Source organism: Girardinichthys multiradiatus, chromosome 6 (genome assembly GCF_021462225.1).
Source record: "Girardinichthys multiradiatus isolate DD_20200921_A chromosome 6, DD_fGirMul_XY1, whole genome shotgun sequence".
NCBI lineage: Eukaryota > Metazoa > Chordata > Actinopteri > Cyprinodontiformes > Goodeidae > Girardinichthys > Girardinichthys multiradiatus.
This window is the reverse complement of record NC_061799.1, coordinates 40,276,422-40,298,671: the sequence shown is the minus strand read 5'-3', so window position 1 is coordinate 40,298,671 and position 22,250 is coordinate 40,276,422. Positions and strand designations below refer to the sequence as shown.

Sequence of the window (22,250 nt, the reverse complement as noted above, 5' to 3'; positions counted from 1 at the left end):
GCGCAGTTAGCAGTTTGATCCCTGGCCAAAGTGGCTAATTGGTTCAATCCGAAGCCTCCTAAATCAAATTTGTCACTGAGAGCGCTCACCTCCACGGTTTTCCGAGACAGGTCGCTGCTTTGGCTGTAATTACCGTGAGTGTCGACAAGAAGCAGGCTTTTTGTTGCTGATTCTTTCAGTTTGGATCAAGCGGCCAATTTTAAGCAGAAACAAACAAGAATGCAAACACCAAATAGAAACCGTGTCTCATTGCTTCTGTGATCCTGCATAATGTTGCAGCTGAACTGTTTGTTTCAACTTAAGGTAAACATGTAAGACTCATATTGGCAAAAAGTAACAGCCCTGTTCAAATCTCAGACTTTAGTCACACTAAGCACCAACGATTGCTTATTGTCACAGAAGAATAAAGAAAAACCATTTTAATCTTTTTATTTATTGGACTTTATATTATCCTGCCTGGAAAACGTCCATCTACTAGTTTTTCTTTTCTATAGGCTGGATACATTATTTCTAGGGACTGAGGTGTCTTGGAAAAAGGTGGAATTCTGTGCCTGGTATGGCTGAACAATATCAGAAAGAACATGTAATTGTGGTACTAATGCTGAAATTTACAATGATGGTATCAATATCAACCATTTTCCTACCTTTTTCTAATGTTTCCACCACTCTACATGAGCTTCTGTATCTCAGCCACTAAAAATGTGCATCAGGTGTGGATGTTGATGTCAGGTAGTTCATCTAACTGGCCCTTAAATATTACTGATTCGCACATGGTGAATGCATGCCACTTGAAATATAGTATCCTACCAAATATTGTACCCAAGCAGTCCTGTGCGATTGCAATATTGCTCGCTTTGGTATTGTGATGACAGTATGTTGTGCAGCTCTAGGGTCTAGTGAACCATGGCCATATGATTTGGATCATTATGCTGCCCAAAGCCGGTTCTTTGACCTGTCTTTAGTTTTCTGGCAAAGTCTACCAGAGTTTCATGTCAAATCTGGTATCTAAAAGTCAGATACTTTAACAAGCTTCCTAGGGCCTTTGTAAGAACCACAGCATCACAGTTCCTCCACCATACTTAACTATGGTCAAGAGGTACTTTTCCACATTTTCAACCTTAGTTTCATGCCAAACCAGGTCTGTTGGTGAACAGCCAAATTGTAGTGTCATCTGACCAAAGGACAGGAAAGGCTTTTTCCTGGCAGTACTCTCAACCAACCAGCTTTAAGAACATATATATAAAATCCACACATATTTTCAAGCAGACCCATAGTGTGAGGCAGGTCACTGCAGTTGTAATTGCATTTTAGATGAGATGCTGAACGTGAATTTTCTCAAAGAAACGGAAATCTTTGGCATAATTACACCTGCCAGTTACATCCAATTTAGCCGCCTTCGTAATAAATTCCAACCCTACCTAATTGACTACACGGAGTCTCATCAGCTGAATTTTAATGTGTTAAGCAAAATGTCTGACATGGGAGAGAGGGGATTTGATTAATTTTCTTTTTGAATGAGTTCCTAATGAGAACGGCTCAGAGCGACTGATTTATGCAGCCGGACGTGCTATCGCTGGACTCTGTGCTTCGTTGCCCCTTTTGCTTGTTTGGCCCAGATTTTCACACGGGCTTACTACATCAGAGATGGTCTTTACAAATTCGGGACATTACCTCAATGAATACAACAAAAGTTTTAGAGATCAGTTAACAACACTCCTACAAGAACATAAAGACGTTGTAGGAGAACCGGTGGCGGTTTTAGAGCAAATTTACTGTGGGGGCCAGGGTGGGCCAAACAAACAGGGCAATATTTCATCGGTTCAATTATTAAGTGAGCCTTGAGCTGTAGGTCGCAGACCCCTGATTTAGGAGGTGAAAAATGTGATCCTATCTCAATACAACTGAAGCTAAAAGTTCAACAGCTTGATTTTTAATTCATTGTTAAAATAAAACTGTAAAGGTAAAAAATTAAATTGGTCCAAGGGACCAATCAGTTCCGGTTTCTGTGCCAGCGCATATTATAAGAAATTGATTTGGTATTGTGTCTTCAGTACGGGGTACTGGCCCCTGTCTAGAACTGTCCATGAGGAGGACATCTATCATTGATTTTTTTCTCTTTCTAATCATAATACTGTGTTTTACAGCATCTAAATGTCCTTAATACACCTTTTCCATCTGTTTTATATGTTTATAAAATGTTGAATCACCGTTAGATTTATTCCTTTTTAGTTGAAGTCTACCAACATGCAACACATCAACTTGGCAGCTATTGGCCCACTTTCTGTTCTCCATTTCTCTCAGATTAGGGACAACCCTGCAGGTTTTCTGTTGGATTTAGTTCTGGGTTCTTACTAGATCATTCCAGAACTTTAGTTTTCTCATGGTACCCACTATTTTGTTCATTTGTTTGTATAGTTGGTCACAGTGATGGTGAAAAATGAAACCCCTTTCCATCTTGAAGGTTTCTGGTCAGAACCGACTGTAGCAAATCTCATCCACCTGTTCCATCTGTAGAACATTAACCCCAGAGCATGATGCTTCCACCACCGTGTATCAGTGTGTTTAATAACGTTGTTGTAGTGATGCAGAGTGCTGTTTTTGTATAGGTTCAACCTTAAGGTTTTGGGAGATTTTAGCCAGGCCTGGATGTTGTTGTTGGAAGGAAATATTTTTGTCGTAAAACCGCAACTGCTTGGTCCAAACATATGGAGAGTTACAAGATATTTTCATCACATGTGAACACAGTCAGTCCAGTTTAATTAATGTCATTATTAAGGACTCTGTCATGATGTACATAAACTGTTTTGTTTTTACCCTTCTCCTATCTGATACCTTTGTACAGTGAGATCCGTGCGATCCTTCAGAACCTCTCTGCAAATTGTGGCTTTTGTGACAGGATGCAAATAATTAAAGCAGCTGACAGCTGGCCTTGGTTTATGGTTAATCAGATTTTGTATATCTGACAGGAGGTAGGAACTCAGGAAAACTGAATGCTAAAATGAAGTATTTTCTGAAAGGTATACACACTAATGCAGCTGGGTTGTTGCAGCTTTTTGAAAAAGGAGGAAAGCTGATTTGGTCGAAAGAGAACTTTATACAACTATGTAAACATTAAACGTCTAAAAATAACAGTTTTTACATTTTCTCTGTTCGGTTTCTAAATAAATTATAATTATTTCATGCCAGCATTGAAATAATCTGACCAGATCCTATCTTTATTGCGTGAAGGCCGTCTGAACCCGGCTGCCTTCTTTCTCAGCTCGGAGTGGTTCTGTTCCCACACTCTGGGTTGACCCAAAAACACCACTCAGACACACACCCACACACATACGAGTTTGAATTTCTAGCCATATTTGGACTTTTTATTCACTTCTGGTGTTATTTTAGTAACATTTATGCCTAACACTAAACCTAACCCAAACCATCACCAGTGTTTTCTTAAGCAAAACTTAATTTACACAATTACCCCTGAACCTAAAGAGGGGTCCACCACATTAGGGCTGGGTCTTTGCCCCCACAAGGCCCATCTGTCTTCAGAAAGAAAGTAAGTACACTGGGAAAGGTTGTAATTAGGTAACACACACACAACAAAAGCAGGAAGTGTTGCAACACAATAACAGAGTGACAGTACAAGGAAATAAACAGCCAGGAGCATAAATACCCAGATGGACTCGGTCAAAACTGAATAACTGCTGACCCAGGAGCCGGATCAGTGTTTCCTGTGTAAGCAGCTTTCCAGCAGAACATGGGAACTGGACATCTTGGCCACCAAAAGACACTTTTAGTTTAAACGTTTATATGTATTATAATCCTTCTCATCTGTGTTGGCCATTGGGTGCCTAAAGCAGCAGATTTTCCTGTTATAACACAGTGTTCTGTTTGCTGCCCTTGTTGGGATAATTATTTGGACCTTGGCTTGCAGCCCACACAATGCAACTTTAAACAGAGTGAAGAGTTTTAATGGAAGCCCATTACCAATGTCCGATGTTGTTCCCACACATTCTGCTGCTCTGCCAGGAAGTAGAAGCTGGAAGCTTAAACGTTTAGGAACAAATCAGATAAATTCAGCACAGGATAATGATCTGAAAAGTAATTCGTGATTAATATACCTTCAACATGCCACATTGTATGAGAAATTAACTCCCTCCAATCACCCACAACCATGACTGAGGTTTGAATGACAGGGTCTGAGGCTGTGATAAACAGAGTTCTTACATGTTCAAGCTTGAGTTATTTTCCAGTTCTGGATAACCCTGGGAAAAAAAAACTAGAATCTGGAAAAGGTGTGTATTTCCGGACTTTATTCCTTTTCCAATTGACTGCATGATGCATATCCACATTTCTAAATAAGTTGCCCCAACCGGTGTGCGTTTAGACTGGTTTGATTTAAAGGTTTCTCAGTGCAACCATAAGGAGGTGTAACTAGAAAAACCAACAGCATCCCTGTGATTTTTACTCCACATCCATCCATCCGTCCGTCCGTCCATCCATCCATCCGTACATCCATCCCTTAATTTCTCTGTACATCCATCCGTCCGTCCACCCACCCATCCGTCCGTCCGTCCGTCCGTCCGTCCATCTATCCATCTGTCCATCCGTACATCCATCCCTTAATTTCTCTGTACATCCATCCGTCCATCCGTCCGTCCGTCCATCCATCCATCCATCCATCCGTCCATCCATCCATCCATTCGTCCATCCGTACATCCATCCCTTAATTTCTCTGTACATCCATCCGTCCGTCCGTCCATCTATCCATCTGTCCATCCGTACATCCATCCCTTAATTTCTCTGTACATCCATCCATCCATCCATCCATCCATCCATCCATCCGTCCATCCGTACATCCATCCCCTAATTTCTCTGTACATCCATCCGTCCATCCGTCCGTCCATCCGTCCGTCCGTCCGTCCATCTATCCATCTGTCCATCCGTACATCCATCCCTTAATTTCTCTATACATCCGTCCGTCCGTCCGTCCGTCCATCCATCCATCCATCCATCCATTCATCCGTCCGTCCATCCATCCATCCATCCGTCCATCCGTACATCCATCCCTTAATTTCTCTGTACATCCATCCGTCCGTCCGTCCGTCCATCCATCCGTCCGTCCGTCCATCCATCCATCCGTCCATCCGTACATCCATCCCTTAATTTCTCTGTACATCCATCCGTCCATCCATCCAGTCAACCTGTTCATCTGGACTTCCCCAGGTCATCCAACCTTTCTGCAAACTTCCATCCAACCTTTCCTCAGTCCGTCCATCTTTCTGTCCGTCCGTCCGTCTGTCTCTTTTTGCAGACTGTTTTTAAAGATGGACCACTGTGGACATTTCAGCCATAAATTCATGGTGATCCTTGATTTTTGTGCAGAAATCGTCTAAGAACTCAGTTAATTTGGGTTTTGACAAGTTAGGAATGTTGACATCTAATGAGTGGAGGAACCTGTAAGAGATACCAAAAAACGTTTAATAACCTCTCTGGGAAAGCGTGTATCCAAAGACCGTTTTACACCAGTTTATTTGTGCTGTTTTTCCAGATATGCCTCTCCACGTCCGGCGCAGCAGCGACCCTGCCCTGATCACCATCAACGGGCCGTTCAGTGCCTTGGAGTCACGGGTCCAAACTGAAGATGCTCCATCCAGAAAGAACCCAACTCGCTGGTCCACCACTGCTGGCTTGCTGAAAGCTCGCCATTCCTCTGGAACCAACAGTCTGGAGAGGAAGGTGAGCATCTGATGGTTAAATAGTGAAGCATTTTAACATTGCCACAAAGTTTCAGTTATTAAAAACTTACGTTAAGGAGTAAATATGGACGTTTTGTCAAAGGATAAGGCTTTCATCGCATTTTCTTTAAATTAAAACTTTATGCAGAGCAAAGGTTTGGACACGTATCGCAGCCTGCCGCGGGACGCAGGGACCTGGTCCAATCAGCGTGAGTTTCAGAGAGACACGGCCAGGTCATCGCTCAGTGCCAATCACCCCATGGTGGACCGTTGGCTGGAAAAACAAGAACAGGTATGTGTGAGTAAATGCATTCACACACTCAAAAAAAAAACTGGAAAAACTAACATACTTCACTACCTGGATTCACATCCGCAACCTTTTGGGGAATTGGATTAATTTTCTGCCATAAGGTTTGAGACTGAAAAAAAAGAAAAAATATGTCTCTGAACGAACCACAACACTTCTGGAATTATAAGATGTTTGGTTGTGATGCACAGCGAGATGTTTGCAGAAAACCAAACTCAGCACAGACACAGCTGTCAAGCACGGCGGTAGAGGATTGATGATTGGGGCTTGCTTTGCACCTCGCAGTTCTTGAATTAAACATGAACTCCTCTGTATACCCGATTATTTCATAGTCAGATGTGAGGCAGGTGAAAGTTGGTCGAAATTAGGTCACCAACATGACAATGATCCCAAACACATCAACAAATCTACAGCAAATTGGGTAAAAAAGAAAATAATCAAGGTTTTGCATTGGTCCAGTCAAAGTCAAACCTCAAAATGAGTGAAATCCGGTGATGGGTCCTTCAGAGACCTTTAATGAGACAAATGTCTGCAGACTTCAATAAACTGGAGCAACTTTGAAAAGCTACAACAAAGTTAAAGGCGGATAAAGTCAAGATAAAAGGACGACTGAGAGACACTAATGAGGTGTCAGTTTAGATTAGATTTTCCCTTCAGTGTAGACGTCCTTGATTCAGTTCTGAGGCTGGTGTTGATGTGAAGTTTGTATTCTAATAAACTTAGTGAGAAGTTCTCGTTTTGTTTGAAGGTACTTAGGCTTAGTGAGTTGTATAGTGATGAACTTGCTGTGTTCCCACACACTCATAAACAAACCACTGTTTCAGTTTTTCACTGTTTCCGGTTCTGTTTGACAACTCTGCTCTTGTGTCATTGCCGTGGGGCTATTTTTACAATGAAGGTAAGTCTCAAAAATAATCGATTAGACTTATTTATACATACATGCTGATTTATCCATCAAGGCATTTTGTGAATCTCATATTTCTCTTGGTTTAAATAGTATTTGCCCCAGCGTGTTTAGGTGTAGAACAAGTTTTCTGCATCTATCTGAAGCTTTTCGCGCATCAGTTTTCCATCATGTTTCAGTATGACGGGGGTTAAATGGTCCAGCTCTCTGCAGGATTGTGTCGTTAGGATTAATGGACCTTCTAAAGTCCGTTTGACTTCCTCCTCAAACACATCCACACTCAGACTGGCGTCCCATCTCTCTGCCAATCCTCACAGCCACTGAGCACTTAATAATAATAATAATAATAATAATATTCGTGTGTGGGGGATGTTTTATGCTCTTTCTTTCAGAAAATATAGTTTTAGTCAACGTTGCATACAGAAATATGCCGAGGTTTTTCTTTGACCTTACATTTTCTCTGCTGCTTTGTGTTTTTTATTTTTTATTTTTTTTGATCTGCAGTAATGTGCACTAATTAAATAGACAATAAGACACGAACCACACTTTACTCAACAGATACACACAGGGCAGTCCATGGGTGAAGGTAGTAGAGGAAGTTCTCAAACTTTTAACGACACCGACTAAAAGCAAGGCCGATTTAATTGACAGGCTGTCAGGATGTTTTCTCTAAATCTTTCTTTAAGCACAGAAAACAAATGTTATTCTCAAGGAATGAAATAGTGGTCCCCAGAATCAATATAATAATTAATTTTTGCATGTACTAAAGAGTGACTGGTTTTTGCTAAGGTTTTCTTTAGGGCTGCACAACTTGTTTAAACTATTTCTCCACTGCAACGTCAGTTGTGAGTATTAATATCACAAAGGACTGTTTGAAATGCAATATATGTCATTAGATTCCACGTGTCATTAATTCAGCTGCATGCTAATAACTTTTGGATGGAGTTTGTCTGCAGTAGATGCTCGACATGAGCAGTACAGAGACATATTTTATGGTATTTATCGAGATGACGATAAAAGTGATTATGGAAAGTATATAAGAAGAAAACAAATTATTTAAACGTAAAATTTATATTTAAAAAATCCAAAGAGGATAATTAAGTAAATACATTGGAATAAAGTTTGCTAAAGTTAAAAATAAATACTTGTTTTTTGTCCATCAATGTGTCCCTGCAAACAGTCACACCCTGACAAATGTAAATAGTGATGTTTCACTGGAATAAAAAACAAATTAATTTAACAAATGCACAGTAGATGAGAGATGCATCATCTTCTGTAAAGCTGCTTTTTGGGTGGAATCGCCTTCTTTGTGTTCATATGTTAACTTATTTCTCTCAAACTGTTTTATATTAAGTCATTTTCATAGTTTCAACTTGTCTCTTTGTGACAGGCTGCTGGTTACATAGAGCTCAAAGATCCGATTTAATGTTTCTTTTCTACGTTTTCTGACTCAACACTGGTTCATTCTTTCACTTCCGGAGACTTTCTGATACCTGAATGATTCAGAGGTCTGAGTTAGTTGGCCTAATTAACAGATATATGTGGATATCAATACCATTTCTCAGTTATTAGGTTGGAAGGTGTTCAGGAAGCCTGGGGAAATTTTTTACTAGAATTAAACATTAACTCTGGCTTCTTGGAAGCTAAATGTAAAGACAGAAATCTGACGACATTTTACTCAGTATGTATATGATATTAAATTCGGTGTTGGATTACAGCTCCTCAGGCTGCCCAGTCTTTTAGTCTGTGCTCTGCTGTAAGTGTTTAACGTCTCAGTGATTGAAAAGCCCACTTTGTTCCAGGAAGGATGTTTTAACAGCGCTGTTTGACGAGAACCGGGCTGTCGCTGATCCAGATTAAAACAGGAAGAGTCAAGTCTGTTTGCAGATTTCTGTGTATTTCTGAAGAACAGGATTTCTGTAAAAATAATGCAAAATTAACAATTTGGCTTATTTTTTAAACAAATAATAAATTTATGAAAATCACTGGAATTAAAAATTCTTTTTTATTAATTAAACTAAGATCTACTTTGATTAATTATATCAAAAACACAAAAAAAGAAAGCAAAACAAGCAAAGATACGACAATAATTCCACTTTACTACAGATTAAGAAGCAGTTTCTGCCTGAAGGAATGATTGTTCAAAATATTAACTGATTAAAGATCTAACACTAATCAAGAATTCATTTTTCTCTCTGGAGCCCAAAGAAAAGGGCTTTTAAAGCTGAATCCTCAGCTCCTTAATGGGGTTGGAAATCCCAGTAAGTCACAGAAGTCATCTTCATTAGTCTAGAGGGCCAAGTTCCCTGAGTCGCTGCCATGTGAGTGGCTTCTTCAACTGCCTGTATCGACAGCTGTACCCAATAAAGTGGCCGGTGAGTGGATTCAAATAAAACCTTTTTGAGTTTAACACTGAAGATGTAGTCTGCCTCTGTTAAGTTGGAGATCTCGTGACACCACCTGTGTGGAATAATTTGGACAGTTTGACTGGACCTGTGGTCCAGCGAGAACATTTTGAACAGAAAGGCTGATTTTGTATGTGAAAGAGTAAATCTGAGTATTTTTACTACATTCTCCTGATGAGGAAATTTTGGATTATTTCTCATTGGCCTTCAGTCAAGTGTTGCACTTAAAATATTTGGCACAAATAAGCCTAGAGAGCGGTTTTATTCAGCAGTGTAGGAAACCTTTATCAAGACTACAAATTAGAATAGTAAATGAAAGAAGAATCAGATGCTGAGAATAGAGTACGCCGTGATTTTAATTAGAGCACAGCGGCTCAGGAATGATGAATTAGACAAAGCAATTTCCTGGGGTTGGTTTCATCTGATCTTCCCAGAATAAATACCACGGAGCAGGCTAGTGTTAGAAAAGGGAGCCGTATAATGAAGAATGCCTATTTTACTGGTGCGGGGAATTTAGCTTCTTGCTAGGGCTTTGCTTTGCAACTGAAGTGATCCAGATTAAACTGTGTTGAAATAAATGAATATGCTCTCTGCTCTAAAGTGGGTAATTTTCACCTGAAGCTCGCTGACATGCACGGAGGGGGAAGGGTAGGAAGAAAAAAAGGAACTACAATAGTTTCGAGCTGCGTTCCAGGCTCCTGTAGCTACCAGCTCCCTTTGGCAACAGGTTGGGGGTTGCCATGGCAACTAGAGAGCTGTCAGTCGAGTGTGTATTGATGAAAGCTGGTTGGAGGTGCAGCAGCTGCAATAAGAAAACAGGCCTTCTCTGCTGTGTTTCTGTTTTTTGTTTATATTATGGAGTCATCTGCATTGGTGTGTGTGCGTGTGTTTGTGTGTGTGTTGTATGATTTGTGCATCATGTGTCAAAAAATCTGAGTAGTCTTCGACTGCATTGCAAATCAACCAATTACAGAGGAAGAAGCGAAAAGCCAGCGAGCCTCCTGGAGCGTCGGTGAGCTGAACCTCCAGCAATCAACACAGCAACACACACGTCGCGGGCTGTCTGGTTCAGCCTTCGGTCCTCACCTCTGCGGGTAGACAGCAGTCTCTGTGGACTCTAAGTGTTACAGCATTCCCGCTTGTATTTGTTGCATCCACTCTGCTGCTTTCTGAAATCTCCATGCTTCGTTATCGGGGTTTTTGTCAGAGCTTGTCTGCTTTTTATTTTAAATGACCAATTAATGTTGTTTGATGTATTTGTCTAAAACCTCCAGTCATGCTACAACCCTATGGAGAAAGGAAACCGCAAACGGCGACAAAATCTCACAAGATTAAAGGTGAAGAGCTGTAGCTGCTCAAATATAATGAAAAATTGTTTCTGTTTAAAGGAATCCAGACTACAATTGATAAAGTCCATATTCTGCCAAACTGAAGCAACGATCCAACACATTCTGAAAAGGCCTGGAAAGGCACTGAATTTGATGCATTTTCTAGCTTATGATTGGTTAACGACAGAATGGCAAAAAACATTTGTTTCCAGATTTTATTACGAATGCGTCTGTTGAAAAATTGCATCTGCCTGTCTAACAGTCCCTCCGTTTGTTGATCAGTCAACTGTGGCAGATGTGGTAAGTTGTCCACGCAACTGCAAACGCACCTGCCTTTTACTTTAACCAACTGTCATTTCATCTTTGTTCATATAGCAGTACTTTGACAAGTCTGCGATATATAGATTTATTTTACGTGTGATTGAAATTTGTCAATGTTACCCGGTGTTTAACAACTTGCATAAAGATTATGATTTTAGTGTATACATTTAATCGTTTTCATTTTGTAAAAAGAAGACAAATATATTTTTTAAGAAAAAAACTATTGAAAATACTTTTAGGCTATAAAACTAAATGTTCACTTCTAGTCAGTCTGAAATTTTATTTGGAACTGAAAACAAAAGACAATTTGTCTGATAGTTTTTTGTAGTTTCTATTATATAGTAATACTACAACATCACAGCAGTCAGTCATAGCTTTTTTTTTTTTCGAAAGTGAGTTGACAGGAATTAGCGTGGACAGAGGGGAGGACATGCAGTAAAGATCAACGGGCCGGGACTTGAACCTGCGACAGCAGATGAATGTCTTGTATGACCACCTCTAAAGGGAATTGTTAGCAATAACATCTGAGCTGAGGAGCACCTTCTGTGCAGTAACACCTTCAACTTCAGTTCTTTCCAGACTGTTTACGAAATATGTAATATTTGTGCTGCAGTTGATGATGATTCCTAGCTGAAGGTTAGATTAATTCTTTATCAGCTGCAACTTGGTTTAAAGAAATTTTTTCGGCACTAGTGGCCTTTATTTTTATTTTTTGACAGTAGGCAGACAGGAAAGAGGGGTAGAGAGAGGGGGAGACATTTGGCAAATGTCGCCAGGTCTGGGACTCGAACCCGGGACGGCCGCTTTGAGGACTGTAGCCTCCGTATATGGTTGCGCGCTTAGCCCCTACACCATCAGCGCCACGCCCTGCTGCAACATGGTTTGATGCAGATTTTGTTTGGAGATGTGCTGCTGCGTCTTCAGTTATTATCCTGCCAAGGGTCCGAGTTATCTCTGATGGCTCTGTGGAAACATCTGCATACACTCCACTCAGACACTCACCCCCCTGCAGGAAAGTCCATACTTGCATTTCTTTACACACACACACACCTGGTGTGTAAAATAAATGCATCGTTTCAATGCAGGGGTACTGTGTGTGCTGATGTACAGAGAACACAACGCTACAAGCATAAGCAACACAAATCTTAAAGCTCACAAACCCTCCTCTGCTCTGCCCTAAGACTAAGACGTTTGCGTGCAGCATGTACGTGCAGTGGAGGCTTGAGTCCCTTAGGTGCATGGTGCAGCTTTAGAAGGATAAATCATGCAGACCTGAGCCATACGGCTATAAATCACTTCAGACTGTAAGGACGTTCACCTGAATGTGCATGCATAATGTACACGAAAACCAGCATGTTTAGACCTGGTGTCCTATCAGGTTGTGTGTGCTGGAGATGTAGCGTGCTTGTTGTTTTCTGGTGAGGCTTCATGTTGGTGCATGTTGTGTGTTTGTAGATTGGACAGATGAAAGTGAAGTGCTGCAGTGTTTCAGGGCAGCAGGGTCTATTTAGGCGCAGAACGAGTGGCCAGCAGGAGCTGCTGTGGAGCTGTTACTGAAATCCTGCTGGTGTGTGCGCGTGTGTTCTGCCCTTCTGTCTGTCCTATATACTGGTGTTTTGTGAATGGATGCACAGATAAAAGCTGTAGGTGTGTGTTTGTGTTTGCAGATGTCTGAACACTTCAGTGTTAATCTCCACTCACCTTGTTATAATGAGCCTTTAGTCTGACTCTTTTCTCACTTTTCCATGTGTATTGTGAACCTTATTGTTGTGTCTCACACCTAACAGCTTTTTTTTTGTCACCACTCTGTTTCTAGGCTTCACATTAGATAATTATATCCGCTCTCATTGTCTCCATTTACTCCTCTGCATTCCTCTTTTGTCTCACCTCCAATAAGCTTCACTGTCTGCCTTTGATATCCACTCACCAGATGTAATTTGGGTAGCATCTATCAGTAATTGTGGTCTTTTTGTCCAGGCAGTGTGCTTAGAAATCATGTTGTGGGTCTGAGGCTGAGTTAAAGGTTTTCAGATTCACTGAACTTAACGTAGCTTCTGCTTCTGAGAGTTATGTATTTTGATTCTCCTTACCAAACATCCTTCCAGCTCTTACTGTCTGCCCACAAGAAGGTTGGAGTAATGTCAAATTAAAGCTTTAAGTATCACTTATTTTATTCACAGTTGTTCACAGGGGTGGACATTTCAAACAAGGGATATGGTTTGAATTTGCTGCACATCACAGGTGCTCGGGAGCACAGAAACAACAAACAGCCAATTTGTTTTGGTCGGTTCTGGCCATGGGAACATTTAGTTAATGTGGCTCTGATGACCTGAGGGGTCTTCATGGTTCATATCCGACCAGCAACTCTGAATATATTTCAGCCCCAGATCTTTCCGTGCCTTCTAGATCAGTTGTTCTAATAACAACAGTGCCAGAGACTGGTGGCCCCCTGCTGGCAACCTGGCGATGTCCTGAAAATAGATTTCACCTTATACATAGTGAAATAATTTAATGTAATATTTAATGAATTCATTTTTATTGCCATTTATTTAAGTTGCATTTGATTTTTTTTTAAGAGACATTATTTAATTGTGCATTTCATAATTTATTGCTGGACCCCCTGCAGTTTGCTTACCAAGCAAACAGGTCGGCAGATGATGCTGTTAACTTAGGTCTACACTTCATCCTGCAACACCTCGACCACCCAGGGACATACGCCAGGATCCTGTTTGTAGACTTCAGCTCGGCCTTCAACACCATCATACCAGACATCCTCCACCAGAAGCTCACCCAGCTCAACGTTCCAGCCTCCACCTGTCAGTGGATCAACAGCTTCCTGACAGACCGACAGCAGCAAGTGAGACTGGGGAGCATCTTCTCCCGCAGCAGATCAATAAGTACTGGTGCCCCCCAGGGGTGTGTTCTATCCCCACTCCTCTTCTCTCTGTACACAAATGACTGCACCTCATCGGACTCGTCCGTGAAACTCCTTAAGTTTGCAGACGACACCACTGTCATTGGACTGATCCAGGACGGTGATGAGTCTGCATACAGACAGCAGGTGGATTGGCTGGTCCACTGGTGTAGTCAGAACTACCTTGAACTGAACCCACTCAAGACTGTGGAAATGGTGGTGGACTTTCGGAGAACACCACCCCCATACACCCCCCTCACCATCCTCAACAACACTGTATTGACCGTGGACCACTTCAGGTTCTTAGGAACCACCATTTCTGAGGACCTGAGATGGTCTTCACACATACACTGTTCGAAAGAAGGCCCAGCAGAGACTGTACTTCCTGAGGCAACTCAAGAGGTTCAACCTTCCACAGGAGCTGCTGGTCATCTTCTACACTGCCATCATTCAGTCTGTCCTGTCTTCATCCATCTCAGTGTGGTTTGGCTCATCCACAAAACAGGACAGGTCCTGACTGCAATGAATAATCAGGACTGCAGAGAGAATAATCAGGGTTGACCTTCCCTCCATCCAGGACGTATACAGGTCTAGGGTCAAGAAAAGAGCTGCTAAACTCTCTGCCAACCCCACACACCCTGCACATAAACTGTTCAGAGCTTTACCTTCAGGCCGCTGCTACAGAGCACTGTTTACTAAAACCAGCCGCCACAGAGACAGTTTCTTCCCCCAGGCTGTTTCTCTGATGAACATTCAGTAGAGTACAAAACAACAGCATACAGATGTTGCAAATGCACCTTTTTATTATATATGTGTATATTGTACATTGTAAATATGTATATTCTGTAATACAAAAACAAAACCAAAGAGCAAAGTGTACCGGAGTCAAATTCCTTGTTTGTATGTACGAACTTGGCAATAAAGCTGATTCTGATTGTTGGTATGTTTAATGATTCAATAATGTATTAAATAAATAAATGGTCCCTTTAATTATTTAATGGTTTACAATTGTTTATTTAATGGGACATTCACATTAATGTTATGATATACTTATGTAATCTTGTCCCTTTTGGGCCTTGATACACCTCAGGGGTCATTTCATGATGTTTCTGAAAATCATCTGGAGACCCCCCACTTGGTGTCTCGTGACCCCCTGGGGGGTCCTGACCCCCACTTTGGGACCCCCTTTTCTCAACCATAAACAGAATTTATAATCTAACCGTTTACAAACAATGAGCCACTGAAGGGATTTAAGGACTAGGGTAATATGACCACTAATGTTGGTCAGGACTCTCTGGTAGCAGCATTTTCATTGCCCTGAAGCTGCCAGTTTTTTGTTTATTGGTTTGTTTTTAGAGGGCTGTAAAGGTTCTGTTTCAATAATCTAAATTACTGAAAAAATGCATGCACCAGATTTTCCTGGAAAATATGTAGGAGCTCTGTTTAGGAAGGTAGTTGGGCGATTTATTTGTTTTTTAAATATTTATTTTTTATTTTTGCGAGTACAAATCAAGGTTCCTTTTATGCTCTGTGGTTTTTATCCTTATTGACTCTAGTTGAGTGCAGATCCTTTAATCTTACCATTTTTGGACTGATAAGCTAGAGGAAATTCTGACCCTTTCATTTGATGATATTATGAACATTCTGTCGTAAACGTTGTGTGTCATCAGCAAATCTGTGGTGAGAGATGCTGTAGTTCCCAATAATCTAGAAGGACAGTAGCTTGACAATGGAGCCTTGAGGAACCCCACTTGTGATTTTGTTTCTGATTGTTTGTTTGCTCATATTTATAATGGCTTAATGACACAAAGTGTTTCCTGTCCGTTAACTAAGACTGGACCAATTTAGCACATTGCCAGAAAATCCCAGCCACTCTGATCAGTCCATCTGATGAGATCCACCGTGTTAGGTAAAGTAATACTTTCAAGACGTACATTTAAAACTTTTTTTTATGAGGTGTGGTTGAAGAACACCTGTGCTTTTATGGTGTTTACTTTTTAAATCTTCCCTGACAAGCCTGATGAAGCGGTTCACACAAATCTGTAGATGTTGACATTCATCCTAAGCAGGTATAATCTTATCAACTTTTTGGGACTATTGCACTATGAAGCATGTTCTTAGAAAGGGCTAATACTTTGTGGTGAGAATTTTTCAACTTGATACAGCTCTCACTCAGTGTCTTTCAAATGTTCCTGTCTTATAATTATTTATCCAAGCAAAGCTTTAAACTACATCCCATTAAACTTTGAAACCTTCAATAAAACTAATGGTTAGCACATCTTCAACTGTCAGCTCAGAGATGAGCTCTGTCGGCTGGTCTTCATGTCTGCTTTTCACAGATCTTTGATCATTCCTCTCTGCTTGATCTCTCTAAATTATCCAAAGTCCTGACTCCTCTCAACCCTCTTTTTCTGCAAGTCACCCCTGAGGCTTTCTATGGGATTTAGGTCTATGGACTGAGAAGGTCATTAAATAATCTTTTTGTCATCTGAACTATTTCTGTGTTGCTTTGGCTAAAGGTTTTGGATCATTATCCTGCTGACAGACCAGTTGAAAACCCATATCCACCTGATTTTTTTGTGTGAAATCAAAGTTTTTTGTTAATAGTTCATGAAATGTTTCACATGACATTTAGAGGAGAAATGAGCCCACAGAAAAATTTGAGTGTGAGATTATGCTAAAGTTATAGTGCATACATTGATTTAAAGGCTTGTTGACATCTATACTAAGGGTGCGGATAAGGGCACCGTTTGTCTTCTGCGAATCTGAAGAGTAGTTTTTATATTTCACAAAAAGGGTTGAAGCAATGCTGCTCTGTAACGTGGCTAAAGTTCAAGGAAAAATTGTAAACTTTGACATGAATTCATCCTTATAACCAGTAGATGTCTGTCCCTTCGTCCTTCATCTGAAATCTAGCTTCTTGCGTTCATCACTTTTTAAAGTTTATTCCTAAACTTTTGCCTCTTTTAAAATCCACACATTTTCACCTCTTGGCATCAATCTTTAATTTCATTCCTCTCATTTTTCTTTCTGAGCTTTTCTTCTCCATATCATATTGATCTTTCCAGATCTTTGGCAGCACAGTTGCCTTCCAGCTGGGAGGGACATGATGGGAAACATGGAGCAGGGAGATGAAAGACAACTCTCATCCTCTCGAGGGTGAGCTGTTCACCAGCAGGGCTCTCAGTCTGCTGCCTGCTGGCGGGACGGTACAGAAACCTGAACAACCATAAAACGAGGTGTTCGTCACCTGCTACCAAAGTCTAATTACGCCAAAAACAGGCCTGCTCAGGTTAGGCAGATGGCAGGTGTTTGTGGAAATGTAGTCCACCTGTTGAGGTTTATAAAGGTTCAGAGTTGCACGCAGCAAAGCAGCAAATCAAAGATGAAAATCTCTGATATGTAAAGCTGCTGTGGTTCGCAGGTTTATGAACAAGAGAGTTTATCAGCTGTTTAGTAAACGATCAAAGACAGGATGAGAAGGAGGACAACAGCAGCTGCCGGCTGTTATCGGAGGACTGAGTTGCGGCTACGACAGAACAGGAATAAAGCTGATTATTAAAGTCTGGTGAGCAGAGAAATCCTGGCCAAAGGAGAAAATGTGTAGTTCTCTACATCTGCAGGACAAACCAGCTGCCACCTGAAACATAAAAAAAGCCTTTTAATCAGATACTCACTGTTAATGTGAATAATTTGGTTTTTGAGCTAATAAAGGGTTGCATGTTCTCCCTGTGCATGTGTGAGTTTTCTCTGTGTACTCCAGTTTCCTCCTAAAGTACAAAAACATAGTAGTTATGTTAACTGGAGATTGTAAATTGCATTTAGGTGTGGATTTTGGCTCAAATGGTTGTTTGTCTGGTCTTTCCGTGTGATTTCCTGTAATTAACCGGTAATAAACATACAAACATTATTGTGACAGCTGTTAATGCACCAAAATGCATGCATTTAAAGGGACAAAAACAACCTGAAGCTCTGTTAAATCAGGCTGGCAAGTTTTTATTGTTCTTTATGAGAAAGACCTGTTCAAGATTAAATTTGTTTAACTCCTTACATCTGCTTAATATCTTCTTTCTGAGTTTCATACAAATTTCATTTTCATTTTATACCACTTTTACTGTCATAAACACACTTTTGTGCAGTTAAACTTATACGATGTTTCATTTTTTGTTATTTTGTACAGGTGCTGAACTTCTTACAGTCTGATAATTAAATGCTTTTCCTCTCCTCTGAGCTCTCTAGCGCCCCCCTTTCATGTTGGGAACAGGTGGAATAGAGGATGGCTGTCGTAGTGTAATTATGGCTCCGAACACTTTGAAAGAGCAAGAAGCTGAAATGTCTTAAGAAATGATCATTGTTAATTTCATAGAGAACAGACTTGAATCACTTCTTTATGCCATGAGATCTTCATTTGTGTTCATTGTTTTCCATCTGCAGCAAATTACCTTGTGCTGCAAATCACTTCTGCAAACAGAGGAAACATCTGAAAAAGATGCATTGAGTGATATCGTTCTTCGCCTCTCCTCAGGTTGTTTATAGAGACACAGTCTTCTTCTCAGCAGCAGCCACTGCTTCTGGAGTCAGTCAGAATAATGGCCTTCAATCAAGCGACTCTGACTCAGTGTGGGTGAGGTTCTTGTTACTGTTAGCTGCCTCGTCTCAGAGGGGCGGTTTAGCCGGCTTTACCTCTTATTTTGCTCCACAGTTGAAGCTCCGTTGGGAGTCCCACTCCGGTTGATGGTTGTGCATCTCGCAACAAGCTGCACAAGCTTCCGCAACCCACCCAGGTCACCTTGTCGTCAGGGCGTTTGCTGGATGCTGCATGATTACAGGAGCTTCCTTAGATCTGATGAAAAAACATGCAGCAGCAGAAACTCGACACTGTAGCTGGAGTTATTGTAAATATGAGAACATGGACTTCATTTCATGTTCAACACATTTGACTTGGAATCTGCGAGCGAGGATTTATTGTAGCTGTTTGTGCTAGAAAAATGCCATCAATATTGTAGCTTTACTGTGGTTACAGGGAAAGATCTCTGCAAAAAGAATGATTCACAATGATGCAAAACCAGAAATGTGCTGGACACAAATTGACTCCAAACTCGACTCACCTCTCTGCCTGTCCAGCTAGTCATCTCTGGCGTCAGCTGGAAGTATTTAGTGTTTAATGTGGTGAAGTGTACTGTGTACTTCTCATAGTACTGAAGATTCTTCTAGATGCTCAACATCAAAGTTGAGTTTTATTCTCAGAAACCACTGATCAGGAAAACTGAAACTACATTTTCAGGTGTGTTTGTTTTGTAGTATTTAGTATTTGATTGGGCCCCACCTAATGTTTATCATTATTTATTATTTAGAAATGAGATTCAATCTTCATAGTTTGGGGCTGAAGATCCAAAAGTTATTTCTAAAGTTTAGCTTAAAACCACATTTGATAACATTTGATAACAACCTGAGAAAGACTGGAAGCTGTCATTAGAATCTGAGCTTCATCCATTTATTTAACCTTCTAATATTTGGTTTAGCAGCAGCTTATCTACAGCTGAGAGGAAGCAGGTGGATTAGCTCATCAGGAAGGCCAGTTCTGTCCTACGATGATCTCTGGACCCAGTCAAGGTGGTGTGAGACAGAAGGACTCTAGTAAAAAGTAATATCACTGTTGGACAATGTCTCTCGCCCTACGCATGAAAGATCTTGCAGAACTGGAGAACTCCTTCAGTGTCAGACTGCTGCATCCTAGGTGCACAAAGGAGTGTCATCACAGATCCCTTCTCTGAGCAGCTGTTAAACTTTATAAACATTACTCCTTCCAACAAACTCAAACTCAATAAGCTGCTCCACTGTTATTTGCAGTTTTCCGTGCTCTGAAACACAGAAACTTACACTCTCAGTTGGCAATACATTGACGTACAAAACCCTGAAGTACTCTTCTCAGGTTGTTTTAGCGGGTTTTCGAACTGCGGTTTTGTGCCTTTTATACTCTCAAACCCAATAAAAAGCAGACATTCCAACCACATTTCAAGTTGAACGTTTCCCATCCTGTTGTTTGCCATCCTGTGGGTGAGCTTTGTCACGGTTTGTTGTTCCTCTTCAGTTTGTCTTTGCCTGTCCTTCCCGTGTGCCTCTTAGTCATTCTCTTTGAGTCGCTTGCTGTCTGTCTACCTTTCCTGGTTTCTTTCCCATCACTGACGTTGTCTCCCTTGCACTCTCAAGAAAAGCTGTTTTCTGATGCATGGCCCTGTATCATATTCTGGATACAACTGTTTGGTATTATAAAGTGAGATCCAAACTCATGAGAGATTTATGCCAACACCGAAACAGAGTTTAGAAACTCCAGAGGATATTTTGCTTTCTGATTATTCTTCAGCTGCTTTAACTAAAACAAATGGCTGAAATTTCTGTGGAAATTAAGTGGATTCCTACTGGAATCCACTTAATTAAGCCAGATGCATCTGCCTTGAAGCCCTTTAAAATGTTCCAGGGGACCATATTCTTGCTTTTCATGGTATTCTGCAATATCTAGAAATACATATAATCCAGGGGTGACATGCAGCATGTTTAAAAGTCTTTTTTCCTATCATTGTGTGGACTTTTGGTACAGACAGCAAATAAACATCCTAGAACTGAAGACTGTAACCACCTGTACCATTTAATTGATAAATTTAGTTCTGAAATATGATGATAGGTGGCCTAAAATAGCTTTGTTGATTTAAAGCTGATGGTGATGAAAAGTCCTTGATGCAGCACCTTATTTTTAATAAATTTCCAGATGTACTAAACAGTTGGGAGGATTTATCAGGGATAATAACTTTGCATCAGTGCTCTGATGTTCGTCCTTGTACTTTCTGCTGAAATTCAGCCTATTCTTTGTCTTTTTCTTGGACAGAAGTGTGCAGATCCAAACACATACCCACCTGCTGCCAGTGTTTACCATGCTCAGTACTGGTGGCAGCTTTCACCTGCAGTGCCCTACTGTTGGTTAATGAAAATTCTTAGACTTTCTGAAGGTTTGACCTTCGTTGCTGATCAATCTGCGCCAGAGCAAAAATGTTTGTTTTTATAATCTTTTTGATCCAGTACAGCTCTTAATAATTTATTGTAAATCCTTATATTTCAAAATGATATATAAAAGTAGAGAAAATATTTTAACTTCCATTCAGTAACATGACGAAAGACTGCTTCTTCAAACCCAAACAGAAAACACTTCCCTTTGTGAAATCCCTGATGATGTTCCCTCGCCTCAGTAAATCCTCGGGTTATTGACGACGCCATCAACTCATCTGGATCTCATTATCAAACTGTCTTCAAAAGAGACTAATTGAATAAGCGCAGGGATTGGAGCGCTTGCTGTTAATGATGCACTGTGATCTTGCGGCGAGTCGAGCATCGGCATTTGTCAAACGTCTCGGGAAGATTCGACTCTTTTATTTACCATGGTATAAGAATTATAAGGACCTCTATGTTTGTTTGGTCCTTTAAAGATATCTCAAACCGAAAGGTAAAACGTAGTACATTCAGCTCAGAGTAAATTACACTTCCTTGGTTTTAAATTAATTCCTTGCTGCTTTGAGGCTGACCTCCTCGAAGTATTTCTCACCTTGAGGATTTACCTAATGATTAAAGCATTAGGGGTTGAGCAGTGATGTTTTATCAACACATCCCCCCTGACACACTGAGTCCATTCAGGTAGCCTGTGATGAGCTTTCTGAGTGAAGATCTGATTCTCTGTCAGATGAATTCTGTGAATGGGTCAAACACTCCCAGACCCAAACACCGGTGTTTATTTTTTCTCTTTTATCTCACAGTTGGGTTTTGCCTGCCTGTGGGGTGCAGATATGTTACATAAACTTTTAAAGTTCTTAAATTATTCTAGAGGGATAACTGCTTTTACTCCTGAAAAATATGCCATCATTTGGTCTGCAGATGATCATCAACCGAATTCTAAAAATCTATGTTGCTGGGTTTAAGTAGTTTCCCAGGACCGGTCTGTATCAGATGTGTCAGACGGTTGTTTATTTTAGTTCAGATGTCAGCTAACTGTATTTGTCTTCCCTACATGCCTGCATCAGAGTGCAAAAACCAGGTTAACGTAATTCAGATTTTAAATTCCAGTAAAACTGAGATTATTAATTTGGTTCCTAGAAACTTCAGGGATTCTCAGTGTAACCATGAAGTGTTTTTTACACTGACTCACAGTGGTTCCCTGAGAAACCTTTGTTGGGATTATGAATCTGAGAATATTATTTAATATTAATATTTTAATATTTTATCAAATAATATTTGGGTCTGTTAAGGGTTGTCCTGTGAATACCAGCCCAGTAAGGCGATGGTATTAGGACAAAATAGAA

General features: G+C 40.6%; 1 protein-coding gene across 9 annotated transcripts in view; it reads left to right on the top strand.

The window, feature by feature from the left end:
• The window catches only part of pard3ab (par-3 family cell polarity regulator alpha, b), a 327,405-nt gene that overhangs the window by 110,422 nt on the left and 194,733 nt on the right, over positions 1-22,250 (top strand). For all 9 annotated transcript variants that reach the window (XR_007038822.1, XM_047369396.1, XM_047369390.1 and 6 more), the window contains exons 4-5: positions 5,540-5,727; positions 5,875-6,018. Coding sequence is in view for 8 of the 9 variants with exons in the window: in XM_047369396.1 (XP_047225352.1) it covers positions 5,540-5,727; positions 5,875-6,018 (332 nt within the window). In the remaining variant the exon portion in view is untranslated. The remainder of the gene's footprint in view (positions 1-5,539; positions 5,728-5,874; positions 6,019-22,250) is intronic.